General features: G+C 45.3%; 1 protein-coding gene across 1 annotated transcript in view; it reads right to left on the bottom strand.

Moving 5' to 3' along the window:
• LOC106593896 (ankyrin repeat and IBR domain-containing protein 1) overlaps nucleotides 1-17,790 on the bottom strand; it is a 60,647-nt gene extending 42,857 nt beyond the window's left edge. The window contains exons 1-3 of the mRNA XM_045719379.1: nucleotides 17,475-17,790; nucleotides 11,681-11,961; nucleotides 1,677-1,977 (exon numbers count right to left, since the gene is read on the bottom strand). Of these exons, the coding sequence (XP_045575335.1) occupies nucleotides 1,677-1,977; nucleotides 11,681-11,868 (489 nt within the window). The 5' untranslated portion in view covers nucleotides 11,869-11,961; nucleotides 17,475-17,790. The remainder of the gene's footprint in view (nucleotides 1-1,676; nucleotides 1,978-11,680; nucleotides 11,962-17,474) is intronic.
• Between the last annotated feature and the right edge of the window lie 236 nt (nucleotides 17,791-18,026).

Below are 18,026 nucleotides of genomic sequence, written 5' to 3'. Positions count from 1 at the left end.
GTTAGGGGTAGGGGAAGTGTTTAAGGGTTAGTGTTAGGGCTATAGGGGTAGGGGAAGTGTTTAAGGGTTACTGTTAGGGTTAGGGGTAGGGGAAGTGTTTAAGGGTTAGTGTTAGGGCTATAGGGGTGGGGGAAGTGTCTAAGGGGCAGGGGTAGGGGTAGGGCTAGGGTTAGGGTTAGGGTTAGTGTTAGGGCTATAGGGGTAGTGTTAGGGCTATAGGGGTAGGGGAAGTGTGTAAGGGTTAGTGTTAGGGCTATAGGGGTAGGGGAAGTGTCTAAGGGTTAGTGTTAGGGCTATAGGGGTAGGGGGAAGTGTTTAAGGGTTAGTGTTAGGGCTATAGGGGAAGTGTCTAAGGGTTAGTGTTAGGGCTATAGGGGTAGGGGAAGTGTTTAAGGGTTAGTGTTAGGGCTATAGGGGTAGGGGAAGTGTTTAAGGGTTAGTGTTAGGGCTATAGGGGTAGGGGGAAGTGTCTAAGGGTTAGTGTTAGGGATATAGGGGTAGGGGGAAGTGTTTAAGGGTTAGTGTTAGGGTTATAGGGGTAGGGGGAAGTGTTTAAGGGTTAGTGTTAGGGCTATAGGGGTAGGGGAAGTGTTTAAGGGTTAGTGTTAGGGGTAGGGGGAAGTGTTTAAGGGTTAGTGTTAGGGCTATAGGGGTAGGGGAAGTGTCTAAGGGTTAGTGTTAGGGCTATAGGGGTAGGGGGAAGTGTTTAAGGGTTAGTGTTAGGGCTATAGGAAGTGTTTAAGGGTTAGTGTTAGGGCTATAGGGGTAGGGGGAAGTGTTTAAGGGTTAGTGTTAGGGCTATAGGGGTAGGGGAAGTCTTTAAGGGGTTAGTGTTAGGGCTATAGGGGTAGGGGGAAGTGTTTAAGGGTTAGTGTTAGGGCTATAGGGGTAGGGGAAGTGTTTAAGGGTTAGTGTTAGGGCTATAGGGGTAGGGGGAAGTGTTTAAGGGTTAGTGTTAGGGTTAGGGGTAGGGGAAGTGTTTAAGGGTTAGTGTTAGGGCTATAGGGAAGTGTTTAAGGGTTAGTGTTAGGGCTATAGGGGTAGGGGAAGTGTTTAAGGGTTAGTGTTAGGGCTATAGGGGTAGGGGAAGTGTTTAAGGGTTAGTGTTAGGGCTATAGGGGTAGGGGAAGTGTCTAAGGGGCAGGGGTAGGGTTAGGGGTAGGGGGAAGTGTCTAAGGGTTAGTGTTAGGGCTATAGGGGTAGGGGAAGTGTTTAAGGGTTAGTGTTAGGGCTATAGGGGTGGGGGAAGTGTTTAAGGGTTAGTGTTAGGGCTATAGGGGTGGGGGAAGTGTTTAAGGGTTAGTGTTAGGGCTATAGGGGTAGGGGAAGTGTTTAAGGGTTAGTGTTAGGGCTATAGGGGTAGGGGGAAGTGTTTAAGGGTTAGTGTTAGGGGTAGGGGGAAGTGTTTAAGGGGTAGTGTTAGGGCTATAGGCGTAGGGGGAAGTGTTTAAGGGTTAGTGTTAGGGCTATAGGGGTAGGGGGAAGTGTTTAAGGGTTAGTGTTAGGGCTATAGGGGTAGGGGGAAGTGTTTAAGGGTTAGTGTTAGGGCTATAGGAAGTGTTTAAGGGTTAGTGTTAGGGCTATAGGGGTAGGGGAAGTGTTTAAGGGTTAGTGTTAGGGCTATAGGGGTAGGGGAAGTGTTTAAGGGTTAGTGTTAGGGCTATAGGGGTTCGCACCTCAACACACTTCTTCATCCCTGCGGCGGCTGCGTAATGCAGCGCTGTATTCTTCTTGTTATCAGTAGCATGGAGGTTAGCGTTCTCATACTCTCCCTGGTCCAGCTTGGCTCCGGTCCATTTCAGGATGATCTGGAGACACTCTGCCCTCTTCATCTCGTCCAGCTCAGGCCGGGCCAGCCGCGGCTGCAGAGCCCCCTCCCCCATTAGGATCTGGGGGCCCATACAGAGGAGATGGAGAGACGTCTCACTGTGAACGTTACGCTTGTTGGGGTTTCCGTCCTTACTGAAGAGAAAGGACCTGGAGGGGAGAAGGGAAGAAAAAGGGACACGGTTTACTTGGTACTAATATGACCCTTTTGAAAAATATCACCGTCACCCTTAAAGGGATTGTTCAGGATTTTGGCAATGAGGCCCTACGTCTACTTCCCCAGATTCAGATGAACTTGTGGATACCATTTTTTATGTCTCTGCGTTCAGGTTGAAGGAAGTTGCCAACTAGCGTTTGCGTAAAATTGCTTACTTGCGTTTGCGCAATGACTTGAAGTCTATGGGAATGGCTAACATGCTAGCTGTTCCTGTAGACTTCCAGTCATTGCGCTAACACTAGTTAGCATTGGTTCGTGAAACTAGCTCTAACTTCCTTCATACTGGATGCAGAGACATAAAAATTATATCCACAAATTTCTCACACTCTGCGGAAGTCCCGAACTATCCCTTTAAGTACAAGTACATAGTGAGTACCTCAGACTATTTTACTATAGTGAAGTAATATTTGATGTGTATACACACACACACACACACACACACACACACACACACACACACACACACACACACACACACACACACACGAGACTCGTAAATAAGACTAGCCTATTAAAATGTTTATCTGACTCCATAACGATAAATAGCAATATGCAAAAGACTACAGTTTTATTTTTTATTTCACCTTTATTTAACCAGGTAGGCCAGTTGAGAACAAGTTCTCATTTACAACTGTGACCTGGCCAAGAATAAAGCAAAGCAGTGCGACACAACAAACAACAACACAGAGTTACACATGGAATAAACAAAACATACAATCACTAACACAATAGTTGAGCTGAGTTACAGCAATAGACCATGAAGAAATGTCTGAACGGAATTCTAAATACAAGTGTATTTAATTACTTTGTCAAATGAATGGATTCACATACAAGGCATAAAGCTTAACTTACAAAGCATTAACAAGCATTACAAGGCATTATTCTAAGCATGGTCAGAGAGAGAGATGAAGAAACCATGGCCCAGAGGTCACGGGAGAGATGAAGAAACCATGGCCCAGAGGTCACGGGAGAGATGAAGAAACCATGGCCCAGAGGTCACGGGAGAGATGAAGAAACCATGGCCCAGAGGTCACGGGAGAGATGAAGAAACCATGGCCCAGAGGTCACGGGAGAGATGAAGAAACCATGGCCCAGAGGTCACGGGAGAGATGAAGAAACCATGGCCCAGAGGTCACGGGAGAGATGAAGAAACCATGGCCCAGAGGTCACGGGAGAGATGAAGAAACCATGGCCCAGAGGTCACGGGAGAGATGAAGAAACCATGGCCCAGAGGTCACGGGAGAGATGAAGAAACCATGGCCCAGAGGTCACGGGAGAGATGAAGAAACCATGGCCCAGAGGTCACGGGAGAGATGAAGAAACCATGGCCCAGAGGTCACGGGAGAGATGAAGAAACCATGGCCCAGAGGTCACGGGAGAGATGAAGAAACCATGGCCCAGAGGTCACGGGAGAGATGAAGAAACCATGGCCCAGAGGTCATGGGAGAGATGAAGAAACCATGGCCCAGAGGTCACGGGAGAGATGAAGAAACCATGGCCCAGAGGTCACGGGAGAGATGAAGAAACCATGGCCCAGAGGTCATGGGAGAGATGAAGAAACCATGGCCCAGAGGTCACGGGAGAGATGAAGAAACCATGGCCCAGAGGTCACGGGAGAGATGAAGAAACCATGGCCCAGAGGTCACGGGAGAGATGAAGAAACCATGGCCCAGAGGTCACGGGAGAGATGAAGAATGCCCTGGCCCATAGGTCACGGGAGAGATGAAGAACCACTAGAGTCAACATGTAGGACTATGGACCCCTAGAGTCAACATGTAGGACTATGGACCCCTAGAGTCAACATGTAGGACCCCTAGAGTCAACATGTAGGTCTATGGACCCCTAGAGTCAACATGTAGGACTATGGACCCCTAGAGTCAACATGTAGGACTATGGACCCCTAGAGTCAACATGTAGGACTATGGACCCCTGGAGTCAACATGTAGGACTATGGACCCCTAGAGTCAACATGTAGGACCCCTAGAGTCAACATGTAGGACCCCTAGAGTCAACATGTAGGACTATGGACCCCTAGAGTCAACATGTAGGACTATGGACCCCTAGAGTCAACATGTAGGACTATGGACCCCTAGAGTCAACATGTAGGACTATGGACCCCTAGAGTCAACATGTAGGACTATGGACCACTAGAGTCAACATGTAGGACTATGGACCCCTAGAGTCAACATGTAGGACTATGGACCCCTAGAGTCAACATGTAGGACTATGGACCCCTAGAGTCAACATGTAGGACTATGGACCCCTTGAGTCAACATGTAGGACTATGGACCCCTAGAGTCAATATGTAGGACTATGGACCCCTAGAGTCAACATGTAGGACTATGGACCCCTAGAGCCAACATGTAGGACTATGGACCCCTAGAGCCAACATGTAGGACTATGGACCCCTAGAGTCAACATGTAGGACTATGGACCACTAGAGTCAACGACATGTAGGACTATGGACCCCTAGAGTCAACATGTAGGACTATGGACCCCTAGAGCCAACATGTAGTACTATGGACCCCTAGAGTCAACATGTAGTACTATGGACCCCTAGAGTCAACATGTAGGACTATGGACCCCTAGAGTCAACATGTAGGACCCCTAGAGTCAACATGTAGGACCCCTAGAGTCAACATGTAGGACCCCTAGAGTCAACATGTAGGACTATGGACCCCTAGAGTCAACATGTAGGACTATGGACCCCTAGAGTCAACATGTAGGACTATGGACCCCTAGAGTCAACATGTAGGACCCCTAGAGTCAACATGTAGGTCTATGGACCCCTAGAGTCAACATGTAGGACTATGGACCCCTAGAGTCAACATGTAGGACTATGGACCCCTAGAGTCAACATGTAGGACTATGGACCCCTGGAGTCAACATGTAGGACTATGGACCCCTAGAGTCAACATGTAGGACCCCTAGAGTCAACATGTAGGACCCCTAGAGTCAACATGTAGGACCCCTAGAGTCAACATGTAGGACTATGGACCCCTAGAGTCAACATGTAGGACTATGGACCCCTAGAGTCAACATGTAGGACTATGGACCCCTAGAGTCAACATGTAGGACTATGGACCCCTAGAGTCAACATGTAGGACTATGGACCACTAGAGTCAACATGTAGGACTATGGACCCCTAGAGTCAACATGTAGGACTATGGACCCCTAGAGTCAACATGTAGGACTATGGACCCCTAGAGTCAACATGTAGGACTATGGACCCCTTGAGTCAACATGTAGGACTATGGACCCCTAGAGTCAATATGTAGGACTATGGACCCCTAGAGTCAACATGTAGGACTATGGACCCCTAGAGCCAACATGTAGGACTATGGACCCCTAGAGTCAACATGTAGGACTATGGACCACTAGAGTCAACGACATGTAGGACTATGGACCCCTAGAGTCAACATGTAGGACTATGGACCCCTAGAGCCAACATGTAGTACTATGGACCCCTAGAGTCAACATGTAGTACTATGGACCCCTAGAGTCAACATGTAGGACTATGGACCCCTAGAGTCAACATGTAGGACTATGGACCCCTAGAGTCAACATGTAGGACCCCTAGAGTCAACATGTAGGACCCCTAGAGTCAACATGTAGGACCCCTAGAGTCAACATGTAGAACTATGGACCCCTAGAGTCAACATGTAGGACTATGGACCACTAGAGCCAACGACATGTAGGACTATGGACCCCTAGAGTCAACATGTAGGACTATGGACCCCTAGAGCCAACATGTAGTACTATGGACCCCTAGAGTCAACATGTAGGACCCCTAGAGTCAACATGTAGGACCCCTAGAGTCAACAGTGTAGGACTATGGACCCCTGGAGTCAACATGTAGGGACTATGGACCCCTGGAGTCAACAACTGTAGGGACTATGGACCCCTGGAGTCAACAACATGTAGGACTATGGACCCCTGGAGTCAACAACATGTAGGACTATGGACCCCTGGAGTCAACAACATGTAGGACTATGGACCCCTGGAGTCAACAACATGTAGGACTATGGACCCCTGGAGTCAACAACATGTAGGACTATGGACCCCTGGAGTCAACAACATGTAGGACTATGGACCCCTGGAGTCAACATGGAACACTGGAGTCAAAGCAAATTAATGTTGTCTTCAAGAAAAAAAGTAAAAACATTTCTGAGCAAATACCACCAAATCATATTTCAGAGTAGCAGTCCTGTGGGAACAGTTAACAGACAAGATGGAGGTTGTTCTCTACAGTAATGGTTAGGCCAGGGGCTACTGTCAACTCCACTGTTGTTATGATGAAAACACTCTTATCTGACTTTAACCGTTTGACTCATTTATCCTCTCTATGGTCTAGAAAACCCCCGTGTCCACAGCAATAACCAACCACAAGTTTACAGAGGACCACGGCCACCAGTATTGACGGCCAACAATCGATTACAAATAACAGCATAGAATAAACGTCTCTCTGAACGTGTGATGAACTCAAGAGAGCTGAAGCAGGAGTACACACACAGCTACTCTGACAGGTTCAGCCAATAACGCCAAGTCTGTGTATGTAGGGAGACCTGGTCAAAAGAAGTGTACTACATAGAGGATAGGAAGCCATTTGAGACACATACTAAGTAAATGACAGTATGATGAAGAATGCTGGGAAAATGAGTGTCTCCGGGTCAATGTAGTTCGCCGCAAGTTGTCCTAGAGAAATAACACACACACACGCACACACACACACACACACACACACTCACTCACTATCATGCCCTATTAAACCTTCATAGAACGTATAGCGCTAAGTAGTACCTAAGTAGTACCTAAGTAGTACCTAAGTAGTAGCTAAGTAGTAGCTAAGTAGTGGCTTTCTGGAAACTGGTACCCTGATACAGAACTACATCCTGTTGGAATCCTTCAGAAATGCCTAGTGTGCTTCCTTTTTGTTTTTAAATGGAATATTATTTAACTAGGAAAGTCAGTTAAGAACAAATTCTTATTTACAATGACGGCCTACTGGGGAACAGTGGGTTAACTGCCTTGTTCAGGGGGCAGAACGACAGATTAATACTTTGTCAGCTCGGGGGATTCGATCTAGCAACCTTTCGGTAAACTGGCCCAACGCTCTAACCACTAGGCTACGATTCCGACCCCTCCTTTGAAGTGATCACCTATCTGAACTGGCTGGGTCGGTAGAAGTAATATAAAACGGTAACCTTGGTTTCCACCTGTCCAAATCATTTACAGATCTGTGCTTAGCTCAATGCAACAAGGAAGGAAGGATGGATTTATAACGTAGGGGCCCCTGGTGTTAGAGACTGGAGGAACTAGTAGTGGAATCCTACAGTCCAGGTAGTCACTTCCTGTTTCAGTAGGATTTATAACGTATTGTAACAGGGGCCCCTGGTGTTAGAGACTGGAGGAACTAGTAGTGGAACCCTACAGTCCAGGTTGTCACTTCCTGTTTCAGTAGGATTTATAACGTATTGTAACAGGGGCCCCTGGTGTTAGAGACTGGAGGAACTAGTAGTGGAACCCTACAGTCCAGGTAGTCACTTCCTGTTTCAGTAGGATTTCTTCTGTTTGGTGCCTGTTTGGTGCCATTTTGGTGCCTAATGAACACGACCCTGGCTTTATAGGTGTTGGTGTCCTGCAAAAGAACCTACAGCGGTAGAGAGTGAAGGAGGCTTGTAGCTCAGTCTCAGGGTGGAACATTCCTGTGACGTGTCTAACAGATGGTTCCTAGCAGGGGCAGATGGGACAGAGAGACACACAACACTCTTCCCCCATCCTGGACACAGAGAGCAGGGAATAGCTGCTACCACATAGGCTTCATACAGCTAAAAGAAATGTGCTTTATACAGCTAAAAAGGTGCTTTATACAGCTAAAAAGGTGCTTCCTACAGCATAAACGTAGTGGTGAATAACTCCCATTTGAAAAGCCATTGAAAACAAAAATGGAAAAACAATCCCCATTTTTAATACTTGACAAGTCATCTTCAAAACTAACCGCTTAATTTAATCACATTTTAAAAAGCATGTTTTCATCTGTCTGTTGTGCAACTCGCTGCCACCATTTTGTCCTTTTGGAGATAATAAAAAAATCAACTGAATGTCATTTCCAAGTCGTCACGGTAACCTAAATGCAACTATCTCATCTGACTGGCTGTTGCTGGATAAATAAAAAGGTTAAACAAACGGTTAGATAAACACATTGAATTAGGGGTGAAACCAAACAAGCCGTTTGTTGCTGGGTCCAGACAAAAGACATTCAGGACGAAACGGAAGGTTGCACAACAAAACTGCAGGAACACTCCCCAGCGAGCGGCCTGGGTACTGCAGGAACACTCCCCAGCGAGCAGCCTGGGTACTGCAGGAACACTCCCCAGCGAGCAGCCTGGGTACTGCAGGAACACTCCCCAGCGAGCAGCCTGGGTACTGCGGGAACACTCCCCAGCGAGCAGCCTGGGTACTGCAGGAACACTCCCCAGCGAGCAGCCTGGGTACTGCAGGAACACTCCCCAGCGAGCAGCCTGGGTACTGCGGGAACACTCCCCAGCGAGCGGCCTGGGTACTGCGGGAACACTCCCCAGCGAGCGGCCTGGGTAATCTATGCTAGAATCCATGGACCATCAACTAGATTTCAGCAGCAGGTCCTTTTTTTTCTGGCGCGGATGGTCAGCCCAAATCAGATGTAATATTTGACAACAAAAAAAATCATTTCAAACCTTGCTCACATTTGTATACGATCACATATAAACAAGTAAGTGGACACCCTTTCAAATTAGTGGATTCGGCTATTTCAGCCACACCCGTTGCTGACACGCATAAAAATCGAGCACACAGTCATGCAATCTCCAAAGAAAAATATTGGCAGTAGGATAACCTTACTGAAGAGCTCAGTGACTCAACGTGGCACCGTCATAGGATGCCGCCTTTCCAACAAGTCAGTTCGTCACATTTCTGCCCTGCTAGAGCTGCCCCAGTCAACTGTAAGTGCTGTTATTGTGAAGAAGTGGAAACGTCTAGGAGCAACAACGGCTCAGCCTCGAAGTGGTAGGCCACACAAGCTCAGGAGAACGGGACCGCCGAGTGCTGAAGCGCGTAAAAATCTTCTGTCCTCGGTTGCAACACTCACTACCGAGTTCCAAACTGCCTCTGGAAGCAAAGTCAGCACAAGAACTGTTCGTCGGAAAGTTTCATGAAATGGGTTTCCATGGCCAAGCAGCCGCACACAAGCCTCAGATCACCATTCGCATTGCCAAGCATCGGCTGGAGTGGTGTAAAGCTCCAGTGGTGTAAAGCTGGACTCTGGAGCAGTGGAAACACGTTCTCTGGAGTGATGAATCACCTTTCACCATCTGGCAATCCCACTGACAAATTTCAGCATGACAATGACCCCCCCCATGACAGAAATGGTTTGTCGAGATCGGTGTGGAAGAACTTGACTTTCCTGCACAGAGCCCTGACCTCAACCCCATTGAACACCTTTGGGCTGAATTGGAAGGCGAACCACGAGCCAGGCCTAATCGCTCAACATCAGTGCCTGACCTCACTAATGATCTTGAGGCTGAAGGGAAGCAAGTCCCCGCAGCAATGTTCCAACACCTAGTGGAAAGCCTTCCCAGAAGAGCGGAGGCTGTTATAGCAGTAAAAGGGGGACATATTTTGCAATGAGATGTTGGACGAGCATGTTGTGTATATCTCTATTATGCATGGGAATACTTTGGAACAGATTTACAAAATGAAAATCACTTTACAGTCTTTTATGTCTAACAACAAAAATATATATACATTACTGGTCAAAAGTTTTACAACACCTACTCATTCAAGGGTTTTTCTTTATTTTTACTATTTTCTACATTGTAGAATAATAGTGAAGACATCAAAACTATGAAATAACACAATATGGACTCATGTAGTAATCAACAACAAAAAAGTGTTAAACAAATCAAAATATATTTTATATTTGAGATTCTTCAAAGTAGCCACCCTTTGCCTTGATGACAGCTTTGCACACTCTTGGTATTCTCTCAACCAGCTTCATGAGGTAGTCACCTGGAATGCATTTCAATTAACAGGTGTGCCTTGTTAAAAGTTAATTTGTGAAATGTCTTTCAATCTTAATGCGTTTGAGCCAATCAGTTGTGTTGTGACAAGGTAGGAGGGTATATAGAAGATAGCCCTATTTGGTAAAAGACCAAGTCCATATTATGGCAAGAACAGCTTAAATAAGCAAAGATAAACGACACTCCATCATTACTTTAAGACATGAAGGTCAGTCAATATGGAAAATTTCGAGAACTTTGAACGTTTCTTCAGATGCAGTTGCAAAAACCATCAAGCGCTATGATGAAACTGGCTCTCATGAGGACCACCAGAGGAATGGAAGACCCAGAGAGTTACCTCTGCTGTAGAGGATAAGTTCATTAGAGTTACCAGACTCAGAAATTGCAGCCCAAATAGATGCTTCACAGAGTTCAAGTAACAGACATCGCAACATCAACTGTTCAGAGGAGACTGTGTGAATCAGTCCTTCATGGTCGAATTGCTGCAAAGAAACCACTACTAAAGAACACCAATAAGAAGAGACTTACTTGGGTCAAGAAACATGAGCAATGGACATTAGACCGGTGGAAATCTGTCCTTTGGTCTGATGAGTCCAACTTTTAGACTTTTGGTTTGAGACGCATAGTAGGTGAACGGATGATCTCCGCATGTGTGGTTCCCACCGTGAAGCATGGAAGAGGTGTTATGGCGTGGGGTGCTTTGCTGGTGACACTGTCTGGGATTTATTTTGAATTCAAGGCACACTTAACCAGCATGACTACCACAGCATTCTGCAGCGATACGCCATCCCACCTGGTTTGTGATTAGTGGGACTATCATTTGTTTTTCAACAGGACAATGACCCAACACACCTCCAGGCTGTGTAAGGGCTATTTGACCAAGAAGGAGAGTGTTGGAGTACTGCATCAGATGACCTGGCCTCCACAATCACCCGACCTCAACCCAATTGAGATGGTTTGGGATGAGTTGGACAGCGGAGTGAAGGAAAAGCTGCCAACAAGTGCTCAGCATATGTGGGAACTCCTTCAAGACTGTTGGATAAGCATTCCAGGTGAATCTAGTTGAGTAAATGCCAAGAGTGTGCAATGCTGCCATCAAGGTAAAGGGTGGCTATTTGAAGAATCTCAAATATAAAATATATTTTGATTTGTTCAACACTTTTTTGGTTTTCTACATGATTCCATATGTGTTATTTCATAGTTTTGATGTCTTCACTATTATTCTACAATGTAGAAAATAGTAAAAATAAAGAAAAACCTTTGAATGAGTAAGTGTTCTAAAACTTTTGACCGGTACTGTATATATTTTGTTTTTGCTCAGAAAACTTGGGCGGCAAAATAAAAATTCACGTTATGAAACCTTCCTATAACCCCATCACACAGAGCGAAGTACATTTTGAGCTCCTTTGTTAAATAAAACATTTTTCCCCAGGTTCTTTCCACAGTTTTCATATTTCAGGTTATTAACACATTTCATGACTCAAAATGTCAGATGACTTCATAGAGTTAAGATGGGCCAGAGGGTCAGGTAACACTGTATATTTTTTTTAAAAGGGAGACGTATCAGTCATGTCCTCACCTGATGAGTCGTGTCATGGCGTGCCTGGCGGCGTAGTGCAGAGGAGTGTTGTGCTGGTAGGGTTCGCCATACGAAGTGTTGGGGTCCAGGCTCTCTTTAAACTGGGGGCTCCCCTCATACAGCTGATAGGCCAGACTCTCGTCACCGCTGATCAGAGCCTTGCGGAACTTAATGGCTGTGTTCCCCATCGCCCCTCAGATTCTACCAGGAGGAGCTTCAACCTGAAGGTGTTTGGTGATATTCAACCTGACCAACTGCAGAAGAACAGCATATCGAAGCTCCTAAAAGGACAGACGGAGAGGATAGAGAGGAAATTACAGACAAAGAAATGGAACTGGGCCTAAGAGCAGACAGAGAGGATAGAGAGGAAATTACAGCCAAAGAAATGGAACTGGGCCTAAGAGCAGACAGAGAGGATAGAGAGGAAATTACAGCCAAAGAAATGGAACTGGGCCTAAGAGCAGAGAGGATAGAGAGGAAATTACAGCCAAAGAAATGGAACTGGGCCTAAGAGCAGACAGAGAGGATAGAGAGGAAATTACAGCCAAAGAAATGGAACTGGGCCTAAGAGCAGACAGAGAGGATAGAGAGGAAATTACAGCCAAAGAAATGGAACTGGGCCTAAGAGCAGACAGAGAGGATAGAGAAGAAATTACAGCCAAAGAAATGGAACTGGGCCTAAGAGCAGACAGAGAGGATAGAGAAGAAATTACAGCCAAAGAAATGGAACTGGGCCTAAGAGCAGACAGAGAGGATAGAGAAGAAATTACAGCCAAAGAAATGGAACTGGGCCTAAGAGCAGACAGAGAGGATAGAGAAGAAATTACAGCCAAAGAAATGGAACTGGGCCTAAGAGCAGACAGAGAGGATAGAGAAGAAATTACAGCCAAAGAAATGGAACTGGGCCTAAGAGCAGACAGAGAGGATAGAGAAGAAATTACAGCCAAAGAAATGGAACTGGGCTAGGTTTGTGATTCTATCAGACCATAACAATACATCATGCTCGCATTTAGGAGGGTGCAATGCATGGAATAACATTTAGGAGGGTGCAACACATGGAATAACATTTAGGAGGGTGCAACACATGGAATAACATTTAGGAGAGTGCAACACATGGAATAACATTTAGGAGGGTGCAACACATGGAATAACATTTAGGAGGGTGCAACGCATGGAATAACATTTAGGAGGGTGCAACACATGGAATAACATTTAGGAGGGTGCAACACATGGAATAACATTTAGGAGGGTGCAACACATGGAATAACATTTAGGAGAGTGCAACACATGGAATATCATTTAGGAGGGTGCAATGCATGGAATAACATTCAGGAGGGTGCAACGCATGGAATAACATTCAGGAGGGTGCAACACATGGAATAACATTCAGGAGGGTGCAATGCATGAAATAACATTTAGGAGGGTGCAACACATGGAATAACATTCAGGAGGGTGCAACACATGGAATAACATTTAGGAGGGTGCAACACATGGAATAACATTCAGGAGGGTGCAATGCATGAAATAACATTCAGGAGGGTGCAATGCATGGAATAACATTCAGGAGGGTGCAACACATGGAATAACATTTAGGAGGGTGCAACACATGGAATAACATTCAGGAGGGTGCAACACATGGAATAACATTCCTTTAATCTAAATGATTCCTTTACTCAGAGGTATGTATGTTTTAGGCTATATATTTCTGTCTTTACATTCCACAACATTGGTCCCTACTGAACGCGACCCAGATTTCAACAAGACAACAACAACAGGATGTCTCAAACCAAACATCGGTTCACCAGAAAAAAAAATGGCTTTAGCTAAGACTGTCACATTTCAACTGTCATTCTGATTTATCCTAACAACAAGCTTTTCTACTGACAACAAACACAATATCATAAAATCCTACAAAACCAGCCTACTTACCAACAAAAAAACAGGGGAGAAGAGTAGCCTAACTGAGTAACTGCAAGTCCAAACTGAGGAAGAGGAGAGGCTGCTTCCACACAAGTCCCCTTTCCACCCATACACCGTGTTGTTCTGCTAAGGCTAATGCTATTTTCTGACTGGCTCACCATGCCAGCTCATCTCATGAGGAGAGAGAGAGAGAGAGAGAAAGAGAGAGAGAGAGAGAGACAAGACTTCCTCTAGTATCACCAGGGGCTTCCTGCTTCCCTCAGCCAACTGTCCTCACCCTGAGACCAGTGCCCAGGCTCAAATTGAATCCTATTCCCTATGTAGTGCACTACTTTTGACGTTAACCCTGGAATAGGGTGCCATTTGGGACTAACCATAAGACCCATTGTGGACTTGGACTCCACCGATGCCATATGTTGTTATGTCGTTGTGGGCACACAGGCACAGGGCAGTGGGCACGGACAGGCTCCTACTACCATCCTGTCCTGCTCACAATAGGGACATCTCTACAGTACTCAGAGTGTAGGAGACAGTACCCAGACAGGCTGTGGGAGACAGTACCCAGACAGAGTGTGGGAGACAGTACTCAGACAGGCTGTAGGAGACAGTACCCAGACACAGTGTGGGAGACAGTACCCAGACAGGCTGTGGGAGACAGTACTCAGACAGAGTGTGGGAGACAGGACCCAGACAGAGTGTGGGAGACAGGACCCAGAAGCAGTGTGGGAGACAGTACCCAGACACAGTGTGGGAGACAGTACCCAGACACAGTGTGGGAGACAGTACCCAGACACAGTGTGGGAGACAGTACCCTGACAGAGTGTGGGAGACAGGACCCAGACAGAGTGTGGGAGACAGTACCCAGACAGAGTGTGGGAGACAGTACCCAGACAGAGTGTGGGAGACAGGACCCAGACAGAGTGTGGGAGACAGGACCCAGACAGAGTGTGGGAGACAGGACCCAGACAGAGTGTGGGAGACAGGACCCAGACAGAGTGTGGGAGACAGGACCCAGACAGAGTGTGGGAGACAGTACCCAGACAGAGTGTGGGAGACTGTAATCTATTACAGTACACATTTGGTACTGTAATAGATTACAAAGACATGTACACAGTGTAGACTAGGACTACATTGTCACGTCTTACAAAGGCACAGACTGTATTAAAACCTCAGCGCCACTCAACAGTACAAATTACAAAACATGCTACTAGCTAACGTTTGGGAATTCATGTGACAAACCAAGTTATTGTATAACTCTTCCAAGGCATGTTACACAATGTTTGTTTACTTGGCTCAGCTTCCACATATTCAATGTGATTGTCTTGTGATGGTTTTATTGTGGGACCTGTTGGGGCTGTTTTGATGGTTCTATTGTGTGACCTGTTGGGGCTGTTTTGATGGTTCTATTGTGAGACCTGTTGGGGCTGTTTTGATGGTTCTATTGTGGGACCTGTTGGGGCTGTTTTGATGATTCTATTGTGGGACCTGTTGGGGCTGTTTTGATGGTTCTATTGTGGGACCTGTTGGGGCTGTTTTGATGGTTCTATTGTGTGATTAAATGGTTAAAAATGGGAACACTGCCTACCAGGCGCCCAGGGATCCAGAATCAAGTCCACCTATCGCAAACAGCGCAAGACGAATTGAAAAATAGACATTTCTACAGAAATGTTTGATGATCGACTAGGAATGCCTTGAAGAAGATTGGCCAGTCGATCTGAATCGACCGGTTGGCGATCACTGCTCTATGCACTCCCTGATGAACTCAAGTCACTGAGTCAGTGTACACATTTCACATTTTAGTCATTTAGCAGACGCTCTTATCCAGAGCGACTTACAGTAGTGAATGCATACATTTCATTCATTTTTTCCCCATACTGGTCCCCCGTGGGAATCGAACCCACAACCCTGGCGTTGCAAACACCACGCTCTACCAACTGAGCCACACGGGTTCACGTCATTGATGATTATTCTCAGAGGCAACCTGGAACCCATCCCAGTCCGCGTGATCACATCCCAGTCCATCTGGAAACATACATTCCGATTGGTCAAACCAACGTTGAACAGTCACTTCTTAGGCTTCGTTTACACAGACGGACAAATTCTGACCTTTTTTTTTTCTACACTAATTGTTCTTTTGACCAATCAGATCACTTCTGGAAAATATTGGATGTGAAAAGATCTAGTGAGATATCCAATGGGCTAGACGATTCTCTTCTCATCTCGAAAAAAAAATCACTTTAACTAACAATGTGGAAGTCAATCAATCCACCATCATCATCATCATCATCGAAACAACAGACCAAATCTAATTATTGAAATAGCCTGGGCAACTGAGAAAAAACTAATTCATACAATTTAAGGCCAAGTGGAAAACAATACTGCAGGCAGTATGAATGGAGGTGTCAGCACGCAGGTCTGGGCAGGTGAGATGTAATCATTGTTTGTCTCTTAACACAAGTTACAATTCTTAGAAGTTCCCTTAGTTTTCCTGATGCTGCATGAGATGTCCAGTTGAGTGACATGATAAATCTGATTGAACATTCATGAATACCGGGTGGCAGGTAACCTAGCTATTAGAACTGTCAAATGGTCTGGAGCTGTATGTTGGATCTGGCCTGGTTTCATGACATTGTGTCAGTCTAGTGTTAGCTAGAGATTTCTCATCATCTAGCTCAGGGATGGGCAACTTTGATGGAGGTTGGAGACACAAAAAAAAAAAAAACAACTGAACTCTTCATGAGGGGCTGCAGTGGCTTATGGGTCTGCATATCCCCGCAAGCCAAAAAACAGTTTTAGCTAATTTCCTGCAATTCTACCCAAAAAAAATTCCATAGGGTGGAGGCAAATGTTTACCGTTTTTAATATAATAACTGATGATCAATGGCCCCACCCCTGTCGGTAATTCAACCATTACTACAATCTTAGATAAATTACCTGGAATACCAATAAAACATTTCAATGCTGACATGGGCTTAACACATTTTCGAAATTGCACCTTGTGTATTCTAATTATTCTAACTCAACAGTAATTTGAGACCCCGAATTAGTCCCCCCAATAAAATGTTGATGATACTGCCCACTAAGCACATTCTGTACCAAGGCCGAAGTTAGAAATAACACGTTTCTTGGAAACACTGGGTCACTTGATAACTTGTAACTTGTTGATACGAGTGTTCAATCTTTGATAAGAACGTACAACTAACTTGGCAAACATGATAGCCAGCTAGCTATTTATTATCTAAAAACTGTCATCCAAAACACTGTCCACATTGGCACTGCCTTTTCAAAGGTGATCATGTTTGCATGTTCATCGCCTGACTGCTTGCTAATCCGTAGCAACCAAGATATTCAACAACAACAGATAAAGTAGCAATGCCCAGAGCCAGACTTGACTGTAAAGATTAATTTTAGGCCATTACGGGATATCAAGTGGCTGGCATGTTTTGTAACTAGCATTGTTGTATCTACCTAGTTAGCATCATCATCATCCAACTTTTAGTTGTTTCAACGAAAGCCAACATTTTAAAAACGTACAAATGGTACTTGCTAGTTAATGACTTACTAATTGTTCGTGTTTGTAAACTAGTTAGCGAACACATATCGGTGTTTAGGCAGATTAGCTAGCTAAATTATCGTTAGCTAGCCAACTAGCTAAAGTTAGCTAGCTGTTTTGACCTAGCTAGCTACCTGGAGAAAGCTAACTAACTAGCCAACGTTAGCTAACAACTCGCAGTAGTTGACAGTGACTAGCTAGCAAATGTCATGGGTTTTTTTTTTATTACAAAAAAATGTCTACACTTCTGGCTTTTCTGTGTTTGTTAACTAGCAAGATAATAAAAAAACATTGATTACCTAGCTAGCTAACTAGACTTACAAAAGAGGTTCGTACGGTTCCCCAGAATGTTGTCCTGCTGCCAGTGTCTATTATCCTGTCAGGCAATGCTGATATTCCATATTGAATGTGTAACTCAAAAGCTTGTGTTGTTCTTCTAGCTGTTCTTCTAGCTGTTAGTGTGTAGCTGTCTGTCTGCACTCTGCCCTCCCTCTGGTTTTGTTAGCCACTGACGCTCAAATCAGCAGACTGCCAGTCCAGTGTTTTCAGGAATCAGGGCTGCACTATAAATTGCAGGATGTTTACGTTCCAGGAAGTTTGAAGTCAAATAATGATTCCTTTTTTTTTTCGAAGAATCTTTCAAAAATAGTTTTATGTAAACAATTGCTCATATCCTGTGTGTTTACTTTAAATTAACCGGTAAACGCTTCCACCCTTCCAGAGAGTGAATACTCCACATAGGGAAAACAAATGAGTGGTTTTCTCTTGTACAACTAGCATTTGTAACTTTCTCCCACTCGAGGGCGGCAGAGTCCATCAATTCAATGGTCATTCTTCTCTTGGTCCTGGCTTTCTCAAGCAATGATGTATCTG

This window comes from Salmo salar, chromosome ssa05 (genome assembly GCF_905237065.1).
Source record: "Salmo salar chromosome ssa05, Ssal_v3.1, whole genome shotgun sequence".
Taxonomy (NCBI): domain Eukaryota; kingdom Metazoa; phylum Chordata; class Actinopteri; order Salmoniformes; family Salmonidae; genus Salmo; species Salmo salar.
The sequence above is the reverse complement of the archived record's forward strand: the minus strand, read 5'-3'. Positions and strand labels throughout refer to the sequence as shown.